Genomic DNA, 12967 nt, shown 5'->3' with positions numbered 1-12967 from the left:
CTCTTGGATCGCCATCTGGTGTTCAGTGACACTGAGCAGGGCTCAGACATACAAATAGCTAGAACTCGGAATTATGTGGTTGTGAACTATGAATTTGCAAAAATAAGGCCTCTATCTTTTTACTACCTGAAACGAGAAAAATTGTTTATTTTAATAAGAAGACTTCTTGCATTTGATATAGCGCCTTATCACGTCTTCGAAACGTCTCAAAGCGCTTCACAGGATATACTGTATTTTGTGCGCGAAACGCGGCAGCCAATTGCGCACAGCAGTGTCCTACAAACAGTCATGGATTGAGTAACCAAATTATTATTATTTTAAAAAAATTGAAGAGATTATTACCCCCTTATAACAATAATAAATATTATTTATAATAATTATTACACTATTATAATAATTATTTTTGGCCATACCTTTTCCTTATCTTTGAAGGAAATACCACGTAATTGCAGGATAGATCATAAATATATTAATAATGTTTTTTAAAAAATCATTCAGTATTTGTCAGTAAAAGCTTGAATGGGAATCACAGTTTTACACTTCCTTGCATTTGCAAACTAACCTGATTCATCCATCATAGAAGCACAGCTGCTTTGTTGCATTTGACAGGGCTGAATGCTGCTGAAGAACACACTTCATTTATTAATCATCCAGAACTCTGCAGCCTGTGTCCTCTCCCGCACTAGGCTCCACAACCCTATTACCCCCATCCTTGCCCAACTCCACTGGCTTCCCATCACACAGAGGATACAGTTCAAGATCCTGGTCCTCACCTTCAAAGCCCTCCACGGTCTTGCTCCCCACTACCTCTCCGACCTCCTAACCCCCTACCACCCTGTTCACTCCCTCCGCTCAGCGGGCTCCGGCTTACTTCACGTCCCCTGCCTTGCTCGCCCCACTATTGGCGAGTGGGCCTTCCGCCCCTCTGCACCCACCCCCTAGAACTCCATCCTGCAGTCCCTCCGTCTCGCCCCCTCCCTCGCCACCTTCAGGATCCACCTCAAGATCCCCCTCTTCAACTGTGCTTTCGATCTCCCTGCTTCCCCCCCTGCCCTCCACCCTCCCCCGCCCTGACCCCAACTCGAGTCCATAATTCTGTCTGTCCAGCGCTTTGGGACATCCTCCCGACGTGAAAGATGCTATACAAGTCTAATTTTGTGGTTGTTGTTATAATGTAGAAATTAAGGTAATTCAAGCTAACAGAATAAGCTGAAATACCATTGGGAATGAATGATGTAAATGGAAACAAGAGTCAAACCTGTTAAATCAACCACCTGCGGTCAACAGTCTCCCTGGAACACTCCTGACCAATTTTTCATAATAAATCATCTCTCCAGCAACCACCGGTCTAATGCAACCATTGGCCATTCTTTTGGAGCCCTGTCCGCGAGTACTGACTCCCTTTTCAGTGGACGGTTCTAAGTGAATTGAAGTGTACTTACATGACCAATTTCTGCGGGCCAGCATGTGGGCTCCTAGTGCATTTACCAACATCACACCTGAGCAGCCCATGTTATGCCCACAGCTTCCTGCCTCACTGCTGGTAAATGTATTAGGAGTCTAGCGGGAGTCTACACGCAAACCTGCAGAAATTTCTGGCCTGCGGAATTTAAAAAAAAATTCAGGCACGGTTAACAAACCAATGAACCCTTATTCAGAGGGCACCCTTATTTAAAGGCCACTTTGTTTTAGTCCCCTGAATGGTTGCAGAAAGCAGGTTTGATTGTAGTTGAATTTCTGTTAGTTTGCTGGATACAATTAAAGCTTGTCAGTGTTTTAAACAATTAATTGTAGTTGCACCAAGGAAACGTTTTAAAAGTTCCCATTCCTACCCAGACATAATTGCCTAAAATCCTCCTCCATTTAGGAGAAACAAAGTTCTATTTATAATAACTAATAATAATAATAATCCTTGCAAAATTACATTTGTAAAGTGCCTCATCACATCTTCGAGAAGTCTCAAAGCACTTCACAGAATATAATGTAAAGTGTAGGGATTGTGTGTTTTGTGGGCGAAATGCGGCAACAACAAATGGGAAAGACAAATGAATGCTGTAAATCTTGTGTGATTCAATTGGTGAGAGTCAGCGTAAATAAAATGAGATGCTTAAACATTTTATGCTTCCAGATATGATGCAGAGATTTAGGCTGGCACAAAGCCTTATTCCTGCCTCTGAATCAGTCAGTTCAGCCCATACTGTATTACTTTCTGAAATATTGCGATTCAGGATTAAATCTTAAATCAACTGGATTGGTAATCTCGCTCAATGGATCAGAGTCTGATTTATTCCAGGGCTATTTTCTGACTGCTGTATTTAAATGCCTCAACTCGTGGGAAACAAATCTTGGCACAGATTCTCAATCTACTGAAATTGGAAGAGTTACTTTTTTTTAAATCATTGCATTTGTAGTTCACAATGCGGAACAAATGGTTACTATTTGATGCACTCTCTGAAAATATTACCTTGCCTCTTTCGTTTAATATGAACGATATACAGAAATAATGCTGCTTCATTTCTACTTGATCTACTTGGCAAAATCTATCTTTTATTTTGGCATAGTTTAAGATGATATTCAGGCCCATCTAACTGAACCTCAGATAGTTCACGGGACATAAGTTGGAGCATTACTTTATGACAATCTATAACCAGTGTACACAATAGAATAAACAGGGCTTGCTCTCTTCTGCCTTCCACAAAATGTGTTCTCATATTGTCTTGGTATGAAAAGTCATTTTTTCAACTGAAGAATATTTATCAGTTGTTCCCACTGACAGTTGTTCACAAAAGCCAAGATGTTGTATTTCTATAGTTAATCCAGATGAAAGTTTATATGAAATCTATATTGGGGGACCTAGTTGTACCTTGCAAATCTTTGTCTAAAATAGTTGGAAGTGTGCATTTTTGAACCCTTCCATGAATACTATGGCAGACGTAAGGATAAGATTTAAGAGATGTGAAATTTAACTCTCAATGAAACCGCACAACTTTCTTTTACTAACACTTAGACCTGCAGGCTATTCATGTATAAGTAAGCAAACTATGTTGGCTGTAACTCCCCATGCACTTCCATCTCACACCAGCACAGTCAGTCTGAATCGCCACTTATGTTAGAACAGTGTTTCTGCCTTATTACACTGTCTTTTGTAATGTGTGGTCGGTAAAACCTGATCCTGTGGTATAGTATCACACTGTCCTTGTGCGGGTGGAGGGAGGGGGAGGTAATTGGCATCTCCTTGGAGCTGAGCCAGCTCTAAGGTGAAATGCTTGGCAACAGAATATCAGAATGAAGTCAACCAAAACAAATTTCTAAAGTTTGTTTCTAAACTTAACTACACTTCTACTAATAATAATCCTGCATTTGATATAGCGCCTTATCACATCTTCGAGACGTCTCAAAGTGCTTCACAGAATATACTGAAAAGTGAATTCACTATATTTTGTGGGCAAAGTGCGGCAGCCAATTGCATGCAGCAGTGTCCCACACTGCTTTAGTTTTCAAAGGGTTAATACTTTTGTTGGGTAATTTATATCTTATGTAATATTTTATGTTTTCTTTTATATTTTAGGTCGCTAACATCAGCAAATTAAAGGATTTCCTTCTGGAGCACAGGAAAGATTACATCAATGCTAGCAGGTACTGTAAGAGGATCTCATCATTAAACGATTAATAAGTGATATGTTCAACTCTTCACAGATCAAATTCAGCTCAGTAATGTTAATTTTTGCCAAACAAAATCGTTCTTCAAGTCTGTACTCTTATAATGTTTCTAAGTCTAAATCTTTCTAAATCTAACATTTGTTAGAGTTGTTCTGCTCGTGAGGAGTTCATGGTACCTGCTATCCATCTAGCAAGGGCTCAAAGAGGAGCTTGGCAGATGTATAATGATCAACTGGTACTTTATCCTTGGGAGGTGGGGGAAAGGTAAGTGTGTCACCTCATGGCTCAATTGGTTCTAAGGTGACAAACCTGACAATTAAATATTGGAATTGAGTCAAACCTCTCTGGTGGGCTCAAGCCAGACATTTTTTACAGTTTTACCCTTCAGACTTACAATTTAAGATTGTACAGAATTGCAAAAGGGATTAAGGGATATGGAGATAAGGCAGGGTTATGATATTAGCTGGAGTTAGATTAGAAGATCAGCCATGATTGAATGGCTGGGCAGGCTCGAAGGGCCGAATGGCCTTCTCCTGCTCCTACATGTTATGTTATGTTAAGAATGGAAAATTGTTCAGTTGAATCTTAATTCGGAAGCTCATTTTCTAAGTTGCTTTGGAAAACCAACTTCAGAATTTAAGAATTTTACAATATTTGCAATCCTAACATTTTCAGACAGTGGTCTTAAAACTTGAGGAATTTTTGGCCTTTGGATCGTCAAATTTGGAGATGATTCATGTTCACTAGCACATAAATAACCAACCTATTTGTAGTCCACTGCAGCTTAGTACTGGAAACTTCATGGCTATTCTATATTTGTAGACGTTCACCTACAAAAGACACAATCACTGCAGTCAATACAGTAAATCACATGAAGCTCTTTGAGATGTCATCCCAAATTATATTAAACATAAGGTTTATTATAATACCTGCATGTTTAGAGTTGAAGAAACAACAATAACTTGCATTTATATTAGCACCTTTCACTCGGGCATTGCTTCAAAATACTGTAACTAAGCTTCATCCAAAATGGCAATGCCATGGCAGATGTACCCAAAACATTCTGTGTGAGATACATATTGAGAGCCAGTAATTTGGGCGGCTCACTTCCATCATGTAACATCTCAGTATACTGTAGAACCTTTCCAGTTTCAGTCATTGAGCTTGGGCCAGCCTCAACTTTTACCCAACTGGCAAATGCTTGTCTTTTCAGATCGGTTATCACTTGTACTTAACATACTAGCTGAAATGTTTTTCCACATTAAAAGGCACAATTCTGCAGTTTCTGACTGCTTTCAGATGGAGCCCGGGGAAGCAAACCAAGAACGTATGTACTGTACGTTAGTGCAACTCCACAAGAATTTCAATAAAAAGTGCTGCGATTCACATAATCGACACCAGCTGTTGTGGGTCAGTAGTGCTAAACTGTTGTCTAGACCCAGAGGCATGTAGAAACAGCAGCAAAGTCTTACAATTTAGATTTGTAAACACAGCTGAATATCTCTGCTTCTCTGGTGCTTTTTATATTATTAGATGAAGTTGCCTTTACTGAGATTTTTCAAAAAGGTATTTATTAAAAGTAATAAATTCCTTTTGCCGCTAAGTGTAGCAACTTTGATGCCTGCTTAAGATGGGATTTTCACCTATGTTTGCCCAATTGTGACCTGGCAGTTGTATCACTAAGCCAATGCTTAAGATGAAGGCCACACAATTACCAGCATTGTGTGCACGTAATCTTTGTGGCTTTCTTCTTGATCTCCTCCTGGTGCCATTATGCAGGTCACTATATGGGTTAAAAACAAAATGGTTTAATTCACTTCAATTAACTTTAAGGATGCAAATCCCCTGCCCAGGTATAAAAATGACGAACGTGACTTATTTTTGGTTTTCAAAATAGAATAATGGGCAAAGAAATATCACCACTTTAATTGGTTTAGTTGGTTAGAACTTGTGACTATTCTCCTTGTGAGGTAAATGGGTCTCCTTGCAGCTGAACTGGCTCCAAAGTGACGCTTGGCAAGGGAATGTCAGAATCAAGTCAACCCTCTGGCTTAATAGTTCATGAACAAGGTGGACTAATAGTACTCTGGAGCACTGGTCGTGACAGTTGCTGGCTCAACAGCAACACTTGAAGGGGCAAACTGGGAGCAGGAATTCTTTCCACTCTGCTCCTGTTAACCCTGCAAGCCAATGCCCTAACAAGTAGGATGGTCTTAGATGGGCAAGCAGCTGGAAGTTTGCACAACTCTGGGGTTCTCAATCTTTGGCTTTTGTCAACCTGCATCTTCCAGATACAGGGAAATTTGCCTGTTTAAATGGTGTGTGTGTATTTTTTATATTATATATATATATATATGGAACCCTGTCTGGTTTGGATAATCTTAAACATTGATGATGAGTTTCTCTATGTGGCACATAGTTTGACCGAATTGCGGATTCCAAGCTTTCTGCATGCCATTATAAATCATGCTTTGGTTTGTGATGCATGTGTCTTTTTGGATCAGTATATTAGATGAGACAGTCATTAAAGGCTACACTGTGTGATCCCTGTGAGTGGAGTCCTGTAGCTTAGTGGTTGGAGCACTTGCCTCGCAAGCGAGAGGACGTGGGTTCGATTCCCGGGCAAGGGGAAACTGGCCAAGTTTCCTGTTCGTGAGATACTGCTGTTCTTGAGATACGGCTGTAAAACTGCCATGTTTTACCGACAAAATATACAGTCAATTCACTTTACAGTATATTCTGTGAAGCGCTTTGAGATGTCTCAAAGAGGTGATGAGGTGCTATATCAAATACAAGTATTATTATTATGGTCGCAGTACAAAATGGATTCTTTGCAATTTGTCCAGCTCACTTTCAACTTGCAACATTTCAGTACACAGTGGGACTTCCTTTTAAGCACCTCTAATGTGGGCAACTCACTGCTCAAGCCCCTTTCAGTCTTTTTACCTCAGTTGATGGTGACTAAAATCCCAATTACACTAATGAGGCATATTTATTGATTGATTGATTGCTTAATGAGAATAATACTCTAATAAATCAACACAAATCAATTAATCTTAAGTACCACTTCCCATCTATGGTATAATAATAAATAATCCTTGCATTTGATGTAGCATCTTATCACGTCTTCAAGACGTCTCAAAGTGCTTCACAGAAGGTATATAGGAATATATGATAGCCTAATGATCTAACCTAGATCTTCTACAAGGTTGTTCACCTAGTTATAGAGTGTAATATTTCTGACAGACTTCCTCACTGAGGACATTGTTATAAATGGGGATTCTTTCATGTAAATTGCAACCGAATGGTAGGATCTCATCCTGTCATAATGTACTCCTGGAACAGAGTTCCTGAGGGCAATGTGAGGTACGAGTTACCAGAAAGAATTCCCATTTGCAACTCGGAGTCCTTATTAGCCATTCCTAATTCTAGCAAATCAAGGTGTATAAGGTGTGATGTCAATGCTGATATCCATGTGAAGCTTTTGGAGGGTACAGGTACAACATTTCTACCCTATTAGAGGTAAATTTCATGTTAACATTTTTTGTTTGAAATGATAAATTTGTGATTTTTCTCTCTTTACTCTCCATATATCTATTAATCCAGAAATGCAATGCAATTCATTTCCTCATGACCGTCGATGATTTGAACACTAAGGGAGACCAGGGGGAAAAACTAAGATGTGATTTTTGCTGTTGCCTATTTCTTGGATGAGGACATTGTTTTGTTGAAGATAAAATTTAAAAAAAGCTAAAAATACGTTGGAAATGTGTTCCATTCTTTTAAATGCTCTTGTATTTTTTGGTAGTGATGCATTATGTTCTGTAAATCAATGGAGAACAAACGACCTGTTAAATCAACCAGATGAGTACTTTAAATAAAGGATTGCAGTGTTGAGTGTATGCAATAAGTGAACACAACTTATACCAAACGTATTTTGTGACAGACTCAACAGTGGTTATAGATCTCGGGTAGAATCTTTTTGTTGATCAATGGTCCACTGGGGCATTAAAAATCATCTCTGCTGGAAATATGCAGCATGCTATCAACACCTGAAAGTAGAATAGGTTCATCTTTTAGATATGATCCATCATCAGAATTGAAATGTAGTTTAATGAATCATTTCTATTGGACTTGTGGGTTTCCAGCACGTGCTTTTATATTTCATATTTCCAGCATTCTCAGTTTCTAGTTCCATCACATTGCTACATAGTCAGTCTACTTCATGTGAAGTAAAATGTTAAAGTGGGGAATCTCGCTCACTGTGGTAAAACATTAGTGATGCTGATTGATGCTGTTAACTTTCTACTTCTGCTACACAAGGTCTTAGGTGGGTGTTATTCGATGGGTTCAAGGCTAGGGTGTTGGTAGAATAAAGCGTAAGTAAATCATTTGGATGATTTGTGACAGCAAAAACATGTATCAATGTAGGCACGTCCCCGATAATGCAGTATGTCCAATGGATTGTTTAAAGCCAAGGTTAAAATTTTTTAAAAAAGGGGCCTGAGAACATTATCACCTTGCCATCTGGTCTTGGTCACCCTCAGGCATACAATACAATGGATCCAACCTCAGATCAAAGAACATGGGATGAAAGAAAGGACCTGTAGTTAATTGTTTGGTGCAGATCCTTTGGATATAGTCGAGGGGTTCCGGCACTTACTTGCTCCTCTTTGTTTTGTCAGTGATCCTGCAGAGATTGCTGTATAATTGAATTCTGACAGCGAAGTATCTCTTAAGTATGGGAATGAGTAAGGAGTGGGTGAAAACAGGATCAGGAGGACCAGGTTCAATTTCTGGGTGGGGTGGGGGGAGAAACCTTAGACAGGTTTCCTTACTCCACACGCTTCTGTTTACCTAGTAGTGAATGGGACCAGTTGTTAGTTGATTTGCGGATCAATAACTTGCAGATAAACAGATGATTTTGTTTCCTGGAACAAACTCTTGATCGCATGAGGAGTAGTAGTTCTATAATGAAGAAATATTTTGCACAATACAGGTTTCTATGTGTTGGAATAGTTAATATAGTGAGGTCTGTATCTGCAGATGCTAACATAAATTTTCTGTAAATAAGTACCCTCATTTTCAAAGAAAATCTTACATTTTTCCAGCGCTACATCTTTCAGTTTAAAGCTATCGATTGTTTTGTCCTGCTCACAAATGGGGAGTTGCAAGCTACCAACACTTGTGTTATAGTAGTTTGCTAAACAGCAATATCAATGGCAAGCTATGCGATTTTAGCTGGTTAGACTCCAGCAGTACCCCAACGTACACTTTGGGGTCCCCAAGCCTTGCCATAGAATGCGCCCATTCCATTCCAATAGACATCTGTGGGATTTCCATGTGTAGGAGGATGCATGGAATTCTCAGCTTGGTTTCGATACTCTTTAAACATGGTGATGGGTTTCCGCATATGTCAGACGCCCGGCTGACCAAAAAAAAATACTACTGCCACAATCACTGGAGTTTAACACAGAGAAAATGAAGAATAACACTTCACTCAGTCAGATTGAATAACATTTTACACAGCTACAATAAAGAGTAATACTTAAGCAGCGACAATAAAGAGTACCATTTTATGCAGTAACAATGAAGAACAATATTTAAAATATTTGGAAATTGATGATAACTAACAAAGCTAAAGTACTTTTGCTAAAGTAACAAAACAAAGTAACATACAGAGAAGTTTTTAAGTTGTTACTGAATGTAAAAAATATTTGGAAGAGTTCTAGATGGATACGAGCAGCAATAGCCATGACTGAACGAAGGTGGAATGAAATTTTAGAGATATTACATTATTGCTGCAGTTTATAGGTTTTAGGTTAATGGGTAAATAATTCTCTTAAATAATATGGCACCAAAAGTGTGACTGTTGTTCATGTTACATGCATGATCTGTTTTTAAAATCATTTTCAATAAACCAGTTTTAAAAAAAAGGTCAGTTGTTTGATACCAGATTCTAAATCTCATTGGTGAATGTCTGGTAACTAAATTCATTGTAATCCTGTTTCATTTGGTGGAAAAATACGGTTTCCTGTTGCTCACTACTAAAAACCAACTGGCAATAATGCAGATCCTGTGTTACAAATCCATTAGTTTCACTTTATCTCTATTGGTAGAATTCTCACCTCTGGGTCAGAAGGTTGTGCATTCAAACCCCACACTAGGATTGAGTTTATAATCTAGACTGACACTAGTGTAGTATTGAAGGAATGTTGATTGCTGGCCAAGCAGGCTTTCGGGAAGAGACTAAATTGAGATTTTTTTGTGGATGTCAGCCTGGTGACTGACACGTGCAGAAACCCATCACCATGCTTAAGAGTGTCCAAACCAAACTGAGATTTCTATACATCCCACCTACACATGGAAGATCCAGGGGTAGATTTTTGGAATGGAATGCTCGCTCTCACCTGGAGGCACGCATCCTGTTTACCCAAATTCCGGAAAGTATTAGGCAAGAAAGGTTGGCAAGAGCTGAACTTGTGATTGTTAGTACTGTCTGGCAAGCTTTCCCACTGCTTGTCAAGCTAGGACCATTCTAGCTATTAGGGCTTTGGCTTGCAGGGTTAACGGGAACTGAGTGGGATAACTATCCTGCTCCCAGTGACTGGTCTGTCCTTGCAGGTCCTGCCGATGAGCTAGGCTGGCTGGGTTTTCATCAGCAGTGCCCTGGAATACTGTGGCTCAGGAATTGGACTACCAAGACTGCTACAGAGGGCTGACTCGATTTTGACATTCTATTGCCAAGCATGTCATCTTGGAGCCAGTTCAGCTCCAAAGAGACCCTGCTTACCTGCCTCCCTGAGGAGGATAGTCACTTGTTGGTCGTTCGACATCTGACAAGCGTGGGTTTGAGCCCTCACTAGGTGGATTTATGCACTTAATTCCAAACATTCAATTGCACTTGCCATTGTCGTCACCAGTCTTTCCAGCCATATGTTTAGAAGGAAAATTGAACTACTGAACATTTTTCACTGTTGAGGTGGATATAATACAACAATTTCACATGCCCAACATTATGATTTACGTCCGTTTGGAGCAGCAGAGAAAGAAAGGTCTAGAGTGTAACAGCGCACACTTTCACATCCCTGCCATTGCACTCCATTCATTTTAAGGCAACTCTCTTCTTAAGATTATTACTTTGTAACATCATTCCAGACAGTTACATTTTTGTAGTATTTTTATAAAATTTGGAAAACTTGTGATCTCTTATTCATGCATTTTATTTTGGTTACAGAAAGAAAATTCCACATAGTATCTGTGTACTTCAGTTAAAAAGTTATCACGTTTGGATGGGGCTTTATTGCTAAAGCATATGATGCAGAAAGATTTAATTATCACTTGTTATTTCTGTGAGTAGATTAGAGTGGTTCGACCGGCTGGTTTTAAATTAGAAATTTATCTGTTCACAAATTACTTCCTTAATAATAGCAATCTGGCCATCTGTAGCTTTTTTAAGATCCAACAAATGGAAAAAACGCTGATAAGCTTTCACCTCCTCTGGTGTTGCTGTTTTTGTAGTTGAAAGTAAGAGTTAATGGCATCAACTCAGTGGCTTATCAGCATTATTGTGTGGCTCAGAGTTTGCAGAAGCAAAGTAATTCTATACAGTTGAAATGGCAAAGTGCTTTAACAATTTGAATTAAACATTTGCGTGATAATTCTGCTCACACTGATGGTCTGACAAGCCTCAATTCAATCATCTCTTTCTTGGCTGTTTGTGGGACCCTGTGCATGAAAAATGCCTCAACAATAACTACACAACATTTTGAGACATAATAATACTCTATGCTATAAAAATGTAAATTAATTTCTTATAAAAATAAGACTTATATTTGGTTTTGTGCCTTTCATGTCGGGAGGACATCTCAAAATGTTTCACAGGATACCCTGTGACTGTATTTTGTAGGGGAAGTGAATGACTAATTTCTTCCTTCCAAAATGCGAGAAGGAACAAGGATTGCCATTAATGCTAAGCATGACTTAAGTTCCAATGTGATTCTCTTATCAACAATTTAGAAAAATGAAGGTGAATGGGCGCTCCTGCTTTTCTGTCAGGCTAAAATGCAATAAATGCAATGTTTGCAAATTGGTTGATTTTGCAACTTCCAGTTTGTGAATCTTGGATTACAAATGTTTGCAAATGCCGAATTATGAATCCTCAAACAGTATGAGGTATGGAGGTAACAAATAAAGCAAAATGATGGTCTCTTTGACAGCTTGGGAATTGCTGTTCACAGATTGTGCCATGAATTTCCAATATTCACAAATCAGGAATTGCAATGATCTCATCCAATCTGGTAAGCGAATATTGCCTTTAGAACCTGGATTGCCATTTAGGATCTGTGTAAACTAGTCGGAGAACAGCTATATGTTACTACCCCGCTTGCAGTTTAATCCTGTTTCACAGTTAACATGCACTAGCATACATTGCTCATTACAAGTTTCTCCAGCTAATTTGGAGGGCAGTGCTAGGTGGGGTGTTAAAGAGCTGAGCTGTCATTTTTATATTTTTAATAAAAATACCTTCTGTCAGATCAAGGTTACCTTATATATGAATAATTAAATACATATATGTGATGCTCCGTTTTAAATGTAGCTGTGCAGCTGTATCAGCAAAATTTTCAGTGAAAATACTGAATACCTGCAGTATTGTAAAGGTAGGCACTCAGGGACTGACCCAAGAAAAGTTGGCTCCTTTCAATACTTTTCAAATGTAAAGTTTCAATCTAGTTTATACTCTGCTGCAAACTTCCCACAAACAATTCAGGGTGTTGCCAAAACCCTGGAAAGCAATTTTGTTTTTCAGGTGACCTTGCCGTATTTGGTTGAGACAATTTTTTAGTAACTAAATCTGACTTCAGAACTCAGGGTGGAGGCATCAATGAGGCTGCGTATGAGAAGGTAAGACTGTAGAAGTGCTGCGCCCATATTGAAAACGTTATCCATTCTCACTAACGGGAACAGAAGATAATTATCAACAGATCAGATTAGAGCCACGATAATGGCCTGTCATTTTTAGCAATCCTGCCTTAATTTTCAAAAGCAAACAAAGAAGTTTTCTGAGAAAGCTTTCCTGGTTTTCAGCTGCCCAGTTATGAGATGTAGTTCAGCAGTAACTGATAAGCAGGACTTGATGTCAAGGTCACATTAATAGGTTACCTTTGGCAGAAAAGAACTGAGAAACTGGGCCTCCATAAATTGGACCACACAGTGGGAGGCAGCAAGAATTATACATTGACCCAAGTAGACAGCAGAGACTGATTCATTCTCCAGGGCATCAACTGTACAAATACCAGATGGTGTT

General features: G+C 39.0%; 1 protein-coding gene across 2 annotated transcripts in view; it reads left to right on the top strand.

Annotated features, from left to right (window-relative positions):
* stx18 (syntaxin 18) overlaps positions 1-12967 on the top strand; it is a 104577-nt gene that overhangs the window by 37407 nt on the left and 54203 nt on the right. For both annotated transcript variants that reach the window (XM_007897319.2, XM_007897317.2), the window contains exon 2: positions 3569-3636. In XM_007897319.2, the coding sequence (XP_007895510.1) occupies positions 3569-3636 (68 nt within the window). The remainder of the gene's footprint in view (positions 1-3568; positions 3637-12967) is intronic.

The sequence above is a fragment of the Callorhinchus milii genome, unplaced genomic scaffold, assembly GCF_018977255.1.
Source record: "Callorhinchus milii isolate IMCB2004 unplaced genomic scaffold, IMCB_Cmil_1.0 Scaffold1, whole genome shotgun sequence".
Taxonomy (NCBI): Eukaryota; Metazoa; Chordata; class Chondrichthyes; order Chimaeriformes; family Callorhinchidae; genus Callorhinchus; species Callorhinchus milii.
Note: the sequence above shows the minus strand (reverse complement) of the source record. Positions and strands in the feature narration are given on the sequence as shown.